Source organism: Solanum pennellii, chromosome 8 (assembly GCF_001406875.1).
Source record: "Solanum pennellii chromosome 8, SPENNV200".
In the NCBI taxonomy this organism is placed as follows: Eukaryota; Viridiplantae; Streptophyta; class Magnoliopsida; order Solanales; family Solanaceae; genus Solanum; species Solanum pennellii.
Genome location: NC_028644.1, coordinates 45,548,954 through 45,562,849, shown reverse-complemented (window position 1 = coordinate 45,562,849; position 13,896 = coordinate 45,548,954). Strand labels below are relative to the sequence as shown.

At 40.4% G+C, this 13,896-nt stretch overlaps 2 protein-coding genes, 1 long non-coding RNA gene and 1 pseudogene across 3 annotated transcripts in view; 3 read left to right on the top strand and 1 right to left on the bottom strand.

Annotated features, from left to right (window-relative positions):
- The first annotated feature begins 1,278 nt into the window (after positions 1 to 1,278).
- LOC107027643 lies at positions 1,279 to 2,938 on the top strand (annotated as a pseudogene).
- A 1,966-nt stretch (positions 2,939 to 4,904) lies between these two features.
- Positions 4,905 to 5,420, top strand: LOC107027641 (extensin-2-like). Its single transcript, XM_015228748.1, has one exon. The coding sequence runs from the start codon at positions 4,905 to 4,907 to the stop codon at positions 5,418 to 5,420; it is 516 nt and encodes a 171-aa protein (XP_015084234.1).
- A 4,171-nt stretch (positions 5,421 to 9,591) lies between these two features.
- Positions 9,592 to 10,399, top strand: LOC114078426 (uncharacterized protein K02A2.6-like). The gene is made up of 2 exons (XM_027919288.1): positions 9,592 to 9,749; positions 10,036 to 10,399. The coding sequence occupies exons 1-2, from the start codon at positions 9,592 to 9,594 to the stop codon at positions 10,397 to 10,399; spliced, it is 522 nt and encodes a 173-aa protein (XP_027775089.1).
- Positions 10,400 to 12,448: 2,049 nt separating this feature from the next.
- LOC114078275 overlaps positions 12,449 to 13,896 on the bottom strand; it is a 16,757-nt gene continuing 15,309 nt past the window's right edge. The window contains exon 3 of the long non-coding RNA XR_003579859.1: positions 12,449 to 12,575. This is a non-coding gene — a long non-coding RNA (uncharacterized LOC114078275). The remainder of the gene's footprint in view (positions 12,576 to 13,896) is intronic.

Sequence of the window (13,896 nt, the reverse complement as noted above, 5' to 3'; positions counted from 1 at the left end):
TTGAAAACTATTCTGGTAAGCCTAAGCTAGAGCGAAAACAAAACCAAGATTAAGCATTAGCCTAAGACGACTTAATACCCAAGGTGTATTAGTAGAGAACAGCCAAAATCTTGTCTAAGATCTTCGACCTCACGACACATCATATTATTTTACATTTGAATGATGTACATGTGAAAATTAATTTGGGGCGGGTAAACCTAACTAGCTTCTGTTTTGTAGATATGGACCGTTTTCCAAAGTTTGACATGGTCATACCAGTGCCACCTCAACTCATGATGTGGTATAATAATCTAGAAGGGGATCAAAGAAGAACCCTCAACAAATATGTAGGTGCTCTAACAGAATTAAGCAACATGAACGATTTTCCAGAACTGATTAAGGTCCTTACGGGATATTGGGATAGCCAAAGAATGGTGTTTCAATTTGGAACCGCCAAAATTACCCCAACATTGGAGGAGATCAGAGACTGTATAGACATAGTAGGTACTGGGATTGAAAGGAAAGCGAGAAAACAAGAAGACATCTTTATCCCTAATAAGACATTTGTAGAAAATACTGCAGATTGGTTCGGGTTGGGAAAAGACTTTGCCTACTGGTGTCAAGAATCCCATGTCGCATTCAGAGATCTTTATATCCGATTTGGACATGCAAGCTTCTACTCCACTTACAACCGAGAGTTCAAGGTCTCTTACAGAGAATGAAACGAGATTCGTCTTCAAGCATTTGCTGTGGCATTGTTGGGAACAATAGTCTTCCCTCATGGCCCAAATCTAAGCATCAATACCCGAGTTATAACACTCGCGAATACTTTGTTCAAAGGGTATGAGAATCAAGGGACAACAAAGTACTATCCTATAGCTCCGGTCATCCTATACGATATGTATCGAGCCCTGGGAAAATGCAAAGAGGGGCATCAATACTTCCAAGGATGCAACTTGCTCCTTCAATGGTGGATCCTCAGCCATTTATCGAAGGGTGCTGGGACTTAGGAGCTGCATACTCTTGACAACAAGAACACCCTTAAAGATTTGAATGACATGTTGTACTGGACGAATATGGACAATCGGAGAACAAGGGATAGATGGGCTCAGATTTTGTCGAATTGAGAGAAGAGGATCGCCAATGGATGCTTGACCATTTTATCTCCAAAGAAGTGGTCGTGGAGAGCTGCAGACAGATTGTGCTTTCTCTCCTAGTTATTCGGGGAAATCTCCCTTATGCACCCTTTCGAGTCTTGCGATAGTTAGAGAAGAGAAAATGTACCCAAATAAGCGTACTATGGCGCTTATGTATACGATATTGGACATGATAGAGTGCACGACGCGTCTGAAAGAATGGATAAAGAAGGACATACAAAACTTCTCCTCCCAAACCCTGCATAGCTTTCGCAGCTTAACGGACAAAGAAGCCAAAGCAGTGGCCGAGCTACAAGAGGTAAAGAAAGAAGCCCAAGAGGTGTACGCTAAGTTTATCGAGAACCAAGATACTCTTGAGAGGGTGACTCAAGAGGTTGAACGACTGAGGTGTGGTTATGAAGATTTCGATACCTGGGTCGAAGAGAAAATCGAGAAGATGCGATACGAAAGCTTGAAAGACAAAGGACGCCTGGGTGAAGGATTCTTGCTAATGCTATGATATATGTTTGCACAGTACAAGACTCAGGGGGACGGCGACGGAGCAGGACCATCCGAAGCAGCATAGTGGACTTCCCCCTGCATGGTTTTTTTTTTGTGTATTTACGTTACTTTGAACCCCTGTATGGGCCTGTCTTTATTGCACTTCCAAATAGCCCCTGCGTGGGTTTTGTCCTTAATATTTTATCCTTTATTTCCCCTTTGTGAACGTTATTATTTACTGGTGAAATTTATTTTTGGGAGGAATTGTTTATATGGTTCAAATTCATGCGTACATCGTTCAAACGTGCTAGGTATACCCTTGGCACAAAAGGGTCCCCCTGTATGTTTTAGGACGCGATATGTGTGTTTAATTGTTTATGTGCTATGAATGATGATATTGGAAACCCACTCTTTTCCAGATATTCCCAAAATATATACAGAAGTCACTATCACAAACGTCCGACCAAAACTTTTTGAAACTTAAGTCTCTCACTCAAAAGACAAACCTCATCTTCAAATCCTAAACATTACTCTACTGTCTCAGGAAAGGCAAAATCGCCGCTATGGACAAAAGAAAGCATCAGTACGAATCACTATTTCCTACTGAGAGCCCCGAACATGAGATCAATGATGAAAGTTATGAAGAGGAAAGTTATGAGGAGTTACTTGCCCGCCCACCTTCTTTCTAGGGACGTCTGGCAAACGGAGATAGAAAAAGTCCTCTCGAGGCACATTCGCACGAAGGCCGGAAGAAGATAGAGGTCATCTGGTGCGCTCTCATTTTTGAACGCTATCGGTCTAGGGGTCTATTAGTACCTGTTAAGAAAGCGTCATCCCAAGCGGTATTAGGAGATCTCCGCAAGACATGTGAATGTCATCCTAGGAAGAAAGGACATACAATAGAGAAGTGTATTGGGTTTAAAAACGCAGTATGTTACTTATTCAGTAGGATAGTACTCCTAATACTTGGGGTGACGGCGTCATCCTTGCATGCGATGAACCACGTCTTGACATACCAGTCAGAGAGGGAACCAGATTCTTTCATTGCTCATTCACACCTTTAAAAAAATAAATGAGCGAAATTTACCCAGATTTTGTTCAGAATGACGTATTTACCCCTTACTACAAGAATGTGGACATGCAATATTCTCTTCAGCATGAAATCCGAAAGCGTTGTTCCTATCATCATCACGCCACAAACCACAACATTGAAAAGTGTCTTGATTTTCATCACGACCTCAAATCCCTCATCGGCATGGGAAAGATTCAAGTTGAGACCATTCCCTGTGGCTAAGATGAAGATGACGAAGAGAAGAAAATGACTGAGATGGAGTCATTAGTCTTTGTTGTTTGCCCATTTCCTTGGAATCCCAACAAATGAATGAATGAAAATATTCTCTTTTGTACTCGAACTACGTTGGGCTTGAATTCTCCTTGTGAGATATGTAGGCAGCCTCTCCAGCCCGGCCCCTATCTTTTAAAATTTTCATTCTCCCCCTTCATGTTACGAGAAGATACGAAGGCCAGATCGACGGACGTCAAAGCGCTACTGCAAGAAGACCGTAGATCAACGTGATTTAGCCTTTCTAATACAGTGTCAAAACTAAAACAAGCAAAATCCTGCTTGTTAAAATGTGTTGCTGTCCTTACTCGTGAGTTGAAGATATCCTCAAACAAAGCAATTTCTGTGTTTATATGCTCTCTGTGTGATACTATGCATTTTGTATTCTGAATCGGCAATAACAAATCCGCCTTTAAGTTGTCTTCCTTCTGAGTTACTTTGAAACTTATTTGTGTCGATCAAAGCAGGCAGATCATCCTTATTTCATCACAACAAAAGGTCCCACAGATTCCTCCCCTAGACAATGCTCAGACAAAGGGAAGAGCGTTATGGGGGATAATAATGAAGAAGTAAGTCTTACTGATATTGTGGTTGCTCAACCCACCATAGAAGACCATAATGAGTTTATTCTGTAGCTGATGCAACAGATTGCATGAATGAGAGTTCAAATGCAAAGTAGACAGGATCTGCCTCCGCCAGGATTTGCATCTAACGCTGCTGATGGGAGACCTCCAATCTACATTCACTTCCTCAAATATGGATCCAACCCAGAACCAAACATCTACACCTGCTCAGAATCCATCGGTTATAGATCTGACTACCCAAAATCCCCAATATGATTCTGCATCCTACCAAACTCCACCTTCTCTTCAAAATAAACACTCCCATATGTCACCCCATCCTCAAAATACCCCCACCATCAAACCGCTCCACCACCGCAAAATCAAAACCAAAATACTTTAAATCCACAAACACCCCACCACCGCTTAAATCAGAATACCAATCCGCAGACTTACCCACAGAATTATCAAACCGCCCAAACAGCCCAGAGTCCCTCTGTAGCTCCACCCTTACTCAAAAGTACCACTTTCCAAATTCCCATCCCTACCGAGCATGATGTGCACGGATATGAGCTGGACCATTATGATGAACATGAAAGGGAGTAGAGGGCAAAGGAAGAGGCAAAGGTCGACATAAAATAAGAGATCAAGAAAGCCATGAAAGAGCTCCAATGCGTCCCTGATGCCGTCGAACTTAGTTATCAAGACTTATGTATTCATCCAAATTTGAAACTTCTAGAAGGGTTCATAATCCCAAAATTTGATACTTTTGGAGGAGTGGGGAATCCTATGGCTCACTTGAGCCTACTGCGACCAACACATTTGAGTTGGTAGGGATTAAGCTCTATTGATGCGGCTCTTCAGCCGAAGCTTGTGTGGAGAAGCTCTTGAATGGTTCACCTAGCATGAAACCAGGCAATGGCCCAGTTGGAATGCATTGGCCAAAGATTTTATCGATCGATTCTCTTACAACATTGAAATTGTTCCAGATCGATACTCTTTTGAAAAGATAAAGCAAAAATCAACCAATATGAATAGGGAGTTTGCCTACAGGTGGAGAAAAGAAGCAGCAAGGGTTAAACCGCCCATGTCTGAAAAGGAAATTGTAAAAGTGTTCGTGCGGGTGCAAGAGCTTGAGTTTATGATCGAATTCTGTTGCCGTAGGAGCAAAATTTTCCAAGATAGTCAATCTTTGTAAGACTATCGAAGATGGGTTGAAACGGGAAAGATAGACCCTGTTGCTGCATCATCCAGATCATCAGAAACGTTGAAGAAGAAAAGAGATGAAATCACTGTTGTTTCATATGTGGGAAGGAAAACCCCAAAAGCTCTTCATATTCCCAAGGTCGTTCTCGGCCTTCCCCAAATTCCTACCAAGCTTGCTACATGGAAGCTAGTCATCCCAATAATCCTCCAATTCATCAGAATGCTACCTCAACTTATCCAAACGTCCAAGCTCCACTATACCAAAGTCTACCCTCGAATTACCAAAATCAATCTCCCATTTACCCAAATCATCCTCCACCCTACCAAATTCCATCTCCCTACCAGGGTGTCGCTCCCAAATGTGTTAACGTACAGTCGATCTACCGAGCACCCCCTCCTATTTATCAAGTCCAAGCTCCAATATACCAAAATCCACCTCCGAATTACCAAGCTCCATCGCCAAACTACCAAACAAATCCATATCCTAGAAGCCAAGCTCCCCGTCCAAATACCAGAAGTTATCAACAGATGCCTCCTCGCCAACAAGGCAGTTATGATCCTCCCCGAGCCAAATTCAAGAAGAAGCCTTCAAGAAGTTTCACCTCGCTCGCAGAAAGCCAAAAAAAGTTGTACGAGCGAGTGGATGCAACCGGATATATCCACCCAGTGGGGCCCAAACCCGTGGATATTGATTAAAAATTCTATAGGCCATATCAGAGATGTGCTTATCATTCCAACAGTGTTGGGCAAGATACCGAGGACTGCATCAACCTCAAGCATAAGATTCAGGATTTTATCGACCAAGAGGTGGTTTCTCTCCAATCAGCTGCACTTAATGTCAATACAAATCCATTGTCGAATCATGGAAGCGGCAACGTTAGCATGTTAGAAAGAGATGATGATTAGTGTGGGACGAAAGTGATAACTCCAATCATTCGTGCCGAGTTGGAAAAGGCTGTATCTGCCTTGAGCATCAAAGAGAAGAAAGAGTTCATTATCTTGACACCCGCAAAGGTTGTTGCCTTGGTGCCATCAAAAACTCTTACTAAGCCAAAATTTGTGATTGAAACTGCCGCTACACAAGGTACGACCCGATCCGGAAGATGTTATACTCCTGAGGAGCTTATCTCTGAGGTCAAAAGAAGGATCAAGCTAAAAGGACAATAAGCGAGGGTGAGGAAGAGGAGTTTTGGAGAAGAATGCAGTCGAAAGATTATTCTATTGTCAAGCAATTAGAGAAGACTCCATCCACGATCTCTGTATGGTCCCTGCTGATGAGTTCTCAATCACATAGGCAGGCTTTGATGAAGGCTCTCGATGATACGTATGTACCCGCGGGCATAAGAAGCGATAATGTGGCCGCTATGATCCACCAGGTTATTCGAGGGTATCGAATCAGCTTTTGCAATGACGAGTTACCTTTTGAAGGGAGGTCCCACATCAAGGCACTGCATATCACTGTCGTTTGTCGTGGAAAGATTTTCAATCGCGTCTTAGTAGATTATGGATCTGGTCGGAATATTTGCCCGTTGTCGACGTTGAGGCAGTTAAGGTTTTACTTGGGAAAACTTGAGCAATACCAAGTCAATGTAAGATCCTTTGATGGTGTTTAGAGAGATACGTTGGGAGCGGTGAATCTGATCATCCAAATGGGTGTGTCAGAATTCAGTGCACAATTTAAAATCTTGGACATCGATACCACCTATAACCTTTCTCTTGTAAGGCCTTTTATTCACATGGATGGTGTTGTGCCTTCTACACTTTAATAGATGATGAATCTCATTTGGAAGAACTAAGAGCTAGTCATTCATGGCGAATGTAGTCACTCTGGAAGACAGTCATCGATTATCGATGAAGTATCTCGAGGTACTGATTTCTACACGGTGGAGCTTGTAAATGCGACCGATGAAGAATTGTCCCCACAGCCTCTCATACCTTCTGTGTATAAGATGATTTCTACTGTGATGTTGCAAAGTTGATTTGAACCAGGTTTCGAATTGGGAAGGAATTCCCAAGGAATTGTTGAGACCATTCAAGTTCCCGTCAAAGGAGCAAGGTATGGCTTGGGGTACATCCCCACACATGAGGATGAGAAGACAAAGAAGAAGAAGGATCAAGCGTTGTCCAAGCCAATCCCTCAACTATATCAATCCTTCCCAGTCCGTGACTATGCCGAGCACGAGGACCTAAAGGAAGGAATCTGTGGCCTATTTGAAGAAATGGATGCTATAATTGAAGAAGAGTTCGAGCTGACGGGATTTCGTGATGCTGAGCCAGGAGAGATGCTGCAGTTCTGGACCTCTATGACCATCCCGATCCCCCTAACTCCTTGATAGAAGGGCATCGTTTCATGCATATTAAAATTGGTGGTAGTTCGGAAGAGGCCCGAGACCCACCATTTTGCATTCTCTGTTTTGAATTTTTGAATTTCCATCGTGATGTTCAAAGAAGGCAACATGGACCTATGCCATGCCCAATGTTTGTATTTTTTTTCTATTTGAATGAAAGCCTCTTGGTTTTTAAAATTTATTTATTTATTCATTTGTTATACTTTGATTTTCTAACTTTTTTTATTTATGGTTTCAGAAATATAAGTTTTAAACCTGCCAATGTCATGTCATGTCACGAGCTGAATGAACAAAATAAGGCAGGAGATGACGAGGTTGATGATTACGAATAAGAAAGTGAGGAACAAGAGTATGTCTCCAAAGAATTTAGGTAGTTTGAAAACTAGCATAAGCGAATCTAGAGGAAACAGATATGGTAAATCTGGGAGACCCAGAGTGCATTAAAGAAGTTAAGATGAGCATTCACTTGAATAAAGCTCAAATAAAATGCCTAATTCATTTACTCGTCGAGTACATTGATGTGTTCGTGTAGGAAGTCATCGACATGTTAGGGCTGAGTACCGATGTGATGTCTCACAAGTTGCTGATCAATCTGGGTTTTTTCTAGTGAAACAGAAGGCTCGGAAGTTCAAGCCGAGTTTAGTCTGAAAATTAAAGAGGAGATTACCAAACATATTGAGTCTCGGCTGGTAGAAGTTACTTAATACCCGACATGGTTGGCCAACGTTTTTTCGATCGCCAAGAACGATGGACAGATCATAATTTATGTCGGTTACAGGGATCTCAACAAAGCTAGCCCAAAGGATAATTTTCCATTGATGAACATCCATATTTTGATTGAAAACTACGCTAAACATGAAATGTAGTCCTTTGTGGACTGTTAAGCAGGTTATCATCAGATTCTGATGGACGAGGAAGATGCTGAAAGGACAGCGTTTATTACACCTTGGGGTGTATATCATTACAGGGTAATGCCATTTGGCCTCAAGAATGCTGGTGCTACCTATATGAGGGCTATAACAACCATATTTCATGACATGATTCATAATGAGATTGAGGTTTATGTGGATGATGTCATAATCAAGTCCCACGAGAGTTCGGACCACTTGACACATTTGAAGAAGTTCTTTGATCGTCTGCGTCGGTATAACTTGAAGTTGAATCCCGCTAAATCTGCTTTTGGAGTACCAGCCGGCAAGTTGTTGGGATTTATATTCAGCAGAAGAGGTATTGAGCTCGATCCTTCCAAGATTAAAGAAATTCAAGAGTTACCTCCACAAAAGACGAGAAAAGAGGTGATGAGTTTCATAGGAAGGTTGAATTATATCTGTCGGTTCATAGCTCAATCAACCGTGGTATGTGAGACTATCTTCAAGCTATTGAAGAAAGACGCTCCGACAAAGTGGACTGAAGAGTGTCAGACTGCTTTCGATGCTATTAAGAACTATTTGTCCAATCCACCGGTATTGGTTCCTCTGCGAGAAAGGAGCCCCCTGTTGCTATATATGTCCGTCTTAGATAGCGCATTCGAATGCGTGCTTGGGCAGCATGATGAAACAGGGAAGAAGGAGCGAGCCATTTATTATATAAGAAAGAAGTTTCCCCCATATGAGTCTCGTTATACTCTATTGGAGAGAACGTATTGTGCTTTGACTTGGCTTGCCCAGAAATTGAGACATTATCTGTCTTCTTATACTACATACCTAATTTCCAGAATGGACCCGCTGAAGTATATCTTCCAGAAGGCGATGCCAACCGGAAAATTAGTTCAGTGGAAAATGTTGTTAAGTGAGTTTGATATTGTGCATGTCACTCAGAAGGTGATAAAAGCACAGGCTTTGGCTGATGATCTTGCAGAAAATCCCGTTGATAAAGAGTATGAACCACTTAAAACTTATTTTCATGATGAAAAAGTGTCATTTGTGGGTGAAGATATTTCTGAACCGTATCCATGTTGGATATTAATCTTTGATGGAGCGGCAAATCATCAAGGTTAAGGTATTGGAGCATTCTTAGTGTAAAAATCTTGTCAGCACTATCCAATGGCAGCTAAGCTCCGATTCAATTACACGAACAACATTGCCGAAAATGAAGCTTGTATTCTTGGTTTGAAAATGGCCATCGACATAAATGTCTAGGAGTTGTTGGTTATTGGAGATTTAGATCTTTTGATTCAACAAGTTCAAGGAGAATGGGCTGTGAAGAACCCTAAGATTATACCTTACGTACAGTATGTGCAGAAGTTGTGCAAAATATTTTGTAAGATCGAGTTTAGACATACTACCAGTATACAGAATGAATTGGCCAATGCTCTTTCAACCATTTCTTCGATGATTAAACATCCGGATACATATTATATGGATCCTCTGGATATATAGTTGAAAGAACATCCAGTCCATTGTTCCCATGTTGAAGCAGAACTATACGGTTTGCCTTGGTATTTTGATATAAAGAAGTATTTGGTGTCTGGAACTTATCGTGAAGATGCTACATCAAACCAGAAGAAGTAGATACGCCATATGGCTCTCAATTTCTTTCTATGTGGGGAAATACTTTATAGAAGGACTCCAGATTTGGGTCTTCTCAGATGTGTCGATGCTGTTGAAGTTGCAAAACCTATTGAACAGATACATGGTGGAGTTTGTGGCACCCATATGAATGGGATCACTTTGGATGAGTATAGAGAATGATTGTAGCAAGTTTGTGCAAAAATGTCATAAATGTCAAGTGCATGGCGATTTGATCCGAGTGCCATCTCACGAACTTAATGTTATGAGTTCACCTTGGTTATTTGTAGCTTGGGGTATGGATGTTATCGGCCCGATAGAGCAATACGCTTCAAATGGACACAAATTTATTTTGGTTGCTATTGTTTATTTCACGAAGTGGGTGGAAGTAGCTTCTTACAAGTCGGTAACCAAGAAAGTTGTGGCTGATTTTGTTTGCAACAATTTGATATGCAGGTTTGGAGTACCAGAATCCATCGTTACTGATAATGGTGCAAATCTTAACAGTCACTTGATGAGAGGTGTATGTGACCAATTCAAGATTACTCACAGAATCTCAACTGCTTATCGCCCTCAAATGAACGGAGCTGTGGAGGCTGCCAATAAGAACATCAAGAAGATTCTGAGGAAAATGGTTGACAATCACCGAGGTTTGAATGAGATGTATCCATATGCTTTATTGGGTTATCGAATGACCGTTAGAACATCGACTGGATCTACTCCGTACTTACTAGTATGTGGAACAGAGGCAGTCATACCTGCTGAAGTTGAGACACCTTCATTGAGAATCATCCAAGAAGCTGAGTTGAGTAATGCTTAATGGGTTAGAAAGAGAATCGATCAGTTAACTTTGATTGACGAGAAGAGAATGGTCACTGTTTGTCATGGTCAGTTGCATTGACAGAGAATGATTCGTGCTTTTCACAAGAGAGTAAGAACCAGAATTTTCAAAGTTGGTCAGTTGGTTCTTAAGGGCATTTTTCCGCATCAACACGAATACAAAGAAAAATTCGTGCCAAATTGGCAAGGTCCTTACATGGTTCGCAAAGTATTATCTGGAGGTGCTTTGGTCCTCTCGGAGATGGATGCCACCGTATGGCCTAAACCTATCAACTCAGACGCCGTCAAGAGATACTATGTGTAAAGCATAGGTTCGCATTTTTGTTATCTACTTGTAATCATTCTGTTTGCTTGTATTTGTTTTGCTTAAATATTTATTCCTCTTTGTTATGAAATATGTTCGACATGAATTCTCAAGAATGAGATAAGTAGGCGGCCTATGTCGGCCTCGGTCACCCCATTTTATCCTTTCTAATATTTCTATGTATTTGAACTACGTTCGACCTGAATTCTCAAGAAAGAGATACGTAGGCGGCCTATGTAAGCATCAGTCGTTTTTTTATATCTTTTATTATTGTTACCCTTTGAGGAGGATCTACGTTTGATCTGATTCCTGCCTCAACAGGATACGTAGGCACCACAAGGGTTCGGTCATATCTCCCGTAAGAATTATATTCCTATTTACAATAGAAACTGGGACAGAATTTTTGAGAGGGGCTCTAAAATTCTCGAGAAGATGCTTCCTTAGCAAGTCAAGGCTGAAGAAATTTTGAGATTTGCAACTGGGATAGAATTTTTGAGAAGATCTCAAAAAATTTGCGATTTACTCAGTTACAGTGGAAAGATAAGCACGACAGTTAACTGGGACAGAAAAATTTGAGGATGGCCTCAAAATTTCAGCATGGGTCATCTTCAAGTCCGGAGTGACTTGGCAGTGACTTTTTCTTCAGATACTATTTCTCAAAAATTTATTTTTCTTAAATTTTCCCTTTTACGTTTCATTTGTTTTGGCATAAAATATTTTGTCTCATCTATCAAGAGTCGGGAGATCGGGAAATCAACCGAAGATAGCAGGACAAAGTGCAGATAACTGATGAAATCGACACATATAAGTTTGTTTTTAAACCTGACAAATTTTTTGTTGACGCATATTTATAGCTTTGCTCTGAAATCAGCAAATTCTTCCGATGGATGAATATGAAGAAGTCAAAGGAGGAGAAAACTATCCGAAAATCAATAGTTTCCCTAGAAGCAGGAAGCATCTTATATCTCTTATGTCGGGGACTTGAGAATATGAATTGTTTATTTCAATCAATTTCCAACAACATAAAAATTATAAAGTACGTCCAGCTAGATTTGAAGGTGAATCAAGCAAAAATCTTAAGGAAGAGTTTACGGGTTCCGTAAAAGATGTCATTTGCATCATAATGTCTGATATGATACTATGAATTACCCGGAGGGGTCAGTTATTTTATTATCGATCAAGACGATATACTATCCGGAAGTCGTTTTACCATTATCATCGTTGGAGGCAATATGATTATTCATGCATCACGGAAGACCATGCATCGCGAGTCAATATTCATGCATCGCGAGTCAATATTCATGCATCACAGAAGACCATGCATCGTGAGTCTATATTCATGTATCGCAAGTCAATATCCATCCATCGCGGAAGATCATGCATCGTGATTCAATATCCATGCATCGCGATTGATTCATGCATCACCAGTTAATATCCAAGCATCGCGAGAAGATTTCATACCTCGCAGAAATTTATGATGTGTCACGAGAAGATTCCATGTTTTGTCAAAATTTATGCATCACGAGAGGATTCCATGCGTCATTAAAATTTATGCATAGCGAGAAGATTCATACCTTGCAGAAATTAATGCATTGCGAGAAGATTTCATACCTCGTAGAAATTTATGCATCACGAGAAGATTCCATGCCTCGTTGAAATTTATGCATCGCGAGAAGATTTCATACCTCGCAGAAATTTATGTATCACGAGAAGATTCCATGCGTCGTCGAAATTTATGCATCACGAGAGGATTTCATGCCTCGCAGAAAGTTATGCATCGTGGAAAGATTTCACACCTCGATGAAATTTACTTATCGGTGGAAGATATTCATGCCCCGCAAGAAGGTAGGAACTGCCAGAAAAGGAAATCGTGCATCTCAAGAGAAATATTTATCCATCGGCATCAACAACATTCTTTTATTTTGATAAAAGTACACATCAAGAAGAGCATCGAAGATGACATCAAGAGAAATACTAGCACACTGCATCAACATTTACTTATTTTCACATCAAATCAAGAGTATATTGAAGATAATATTGGAAGCATAAGAAATAAGCTTTATTTGCTTTACGTCAAACCGATTGAGTTGACGTCAAATGTCGAGGAGAACAATTAAGTGTCAACAAGGTAAAAGACGCTATCTCCCATTTGAATTGCATTTTTAAGATGATGAGTTTTTATCTTAGTCTTTGTCGAGAGTATCCGAAAGGATGAATTCTCCAAAAAACCACAGGTGCGGACAACATCAAAAAGGATGCAGCACAACGTGGAGCTTTCTCTTAGCAGCGAACTGGGACCCATCCAAAGAGGAATGTCAAACTCTTCGGACGCGAGCAGAGGAGAGACTTCCACCACAATCAAACCACACCCCTATTAGAAGGCATGTGAGTTTTTCTTCAGCTTTTGTTAGTTTCAGTTCCACACCAAAAAAATTTTGATCTACCGGAAGCAAGTTTCCAATCTGGGTGACAGTGCACCATGATTTTTGAAAATTATTTCCGTGTAAGTTCTTAATTATTGAAGTGAAATGCACCACATTCATGAGTAAGAGATTACACACCTCTTTTTCATACTCGACTTAATTTGTCACTCATCCAAAACCAAAGGTTATCTAGCATAACAGATTTCCTTCTCAACCGGATTGAGTCGAACTACAAACAACATGATTACTAATGTCGAAAACTCAGTTGTATTCCAACATGCGATCTTAAATCTTACTTTTAGGCATTGCAGTCCCCTCATAATCCGTCGCGATAACTTTTGAATTCTTTCAAAATTGTGTGTTAAATCTACCGTATCGAACTACAAGTGGCCTGAATTTTCATGTAGCCTAAGATATGGAGGAAACCTATTTCCGGGGTTCGGCCATAATTCCTGAAGTCCTACTCAAATCCTTTCTTAAGGAAAAATATATGGTCGGTCAAAATTGGATTGGTCAATTTCATTTTTCTTGAATTGCTTGCATCAATCCAAGTAAAATGAGGGACAATTGTTGACACCCAAATTTTGACCCTCCCCGATAGAAACTAATTGACGAGCTTCTTAATTCTAAAAATGATTTAAAATAATTAGTCTTCATAAAGTTCAAAATATTTTGCAAATTATTTCAAAATTTTTTTTGCCATTTAATAATTGTTTAGTAATATATATATATATATATATATATATATAT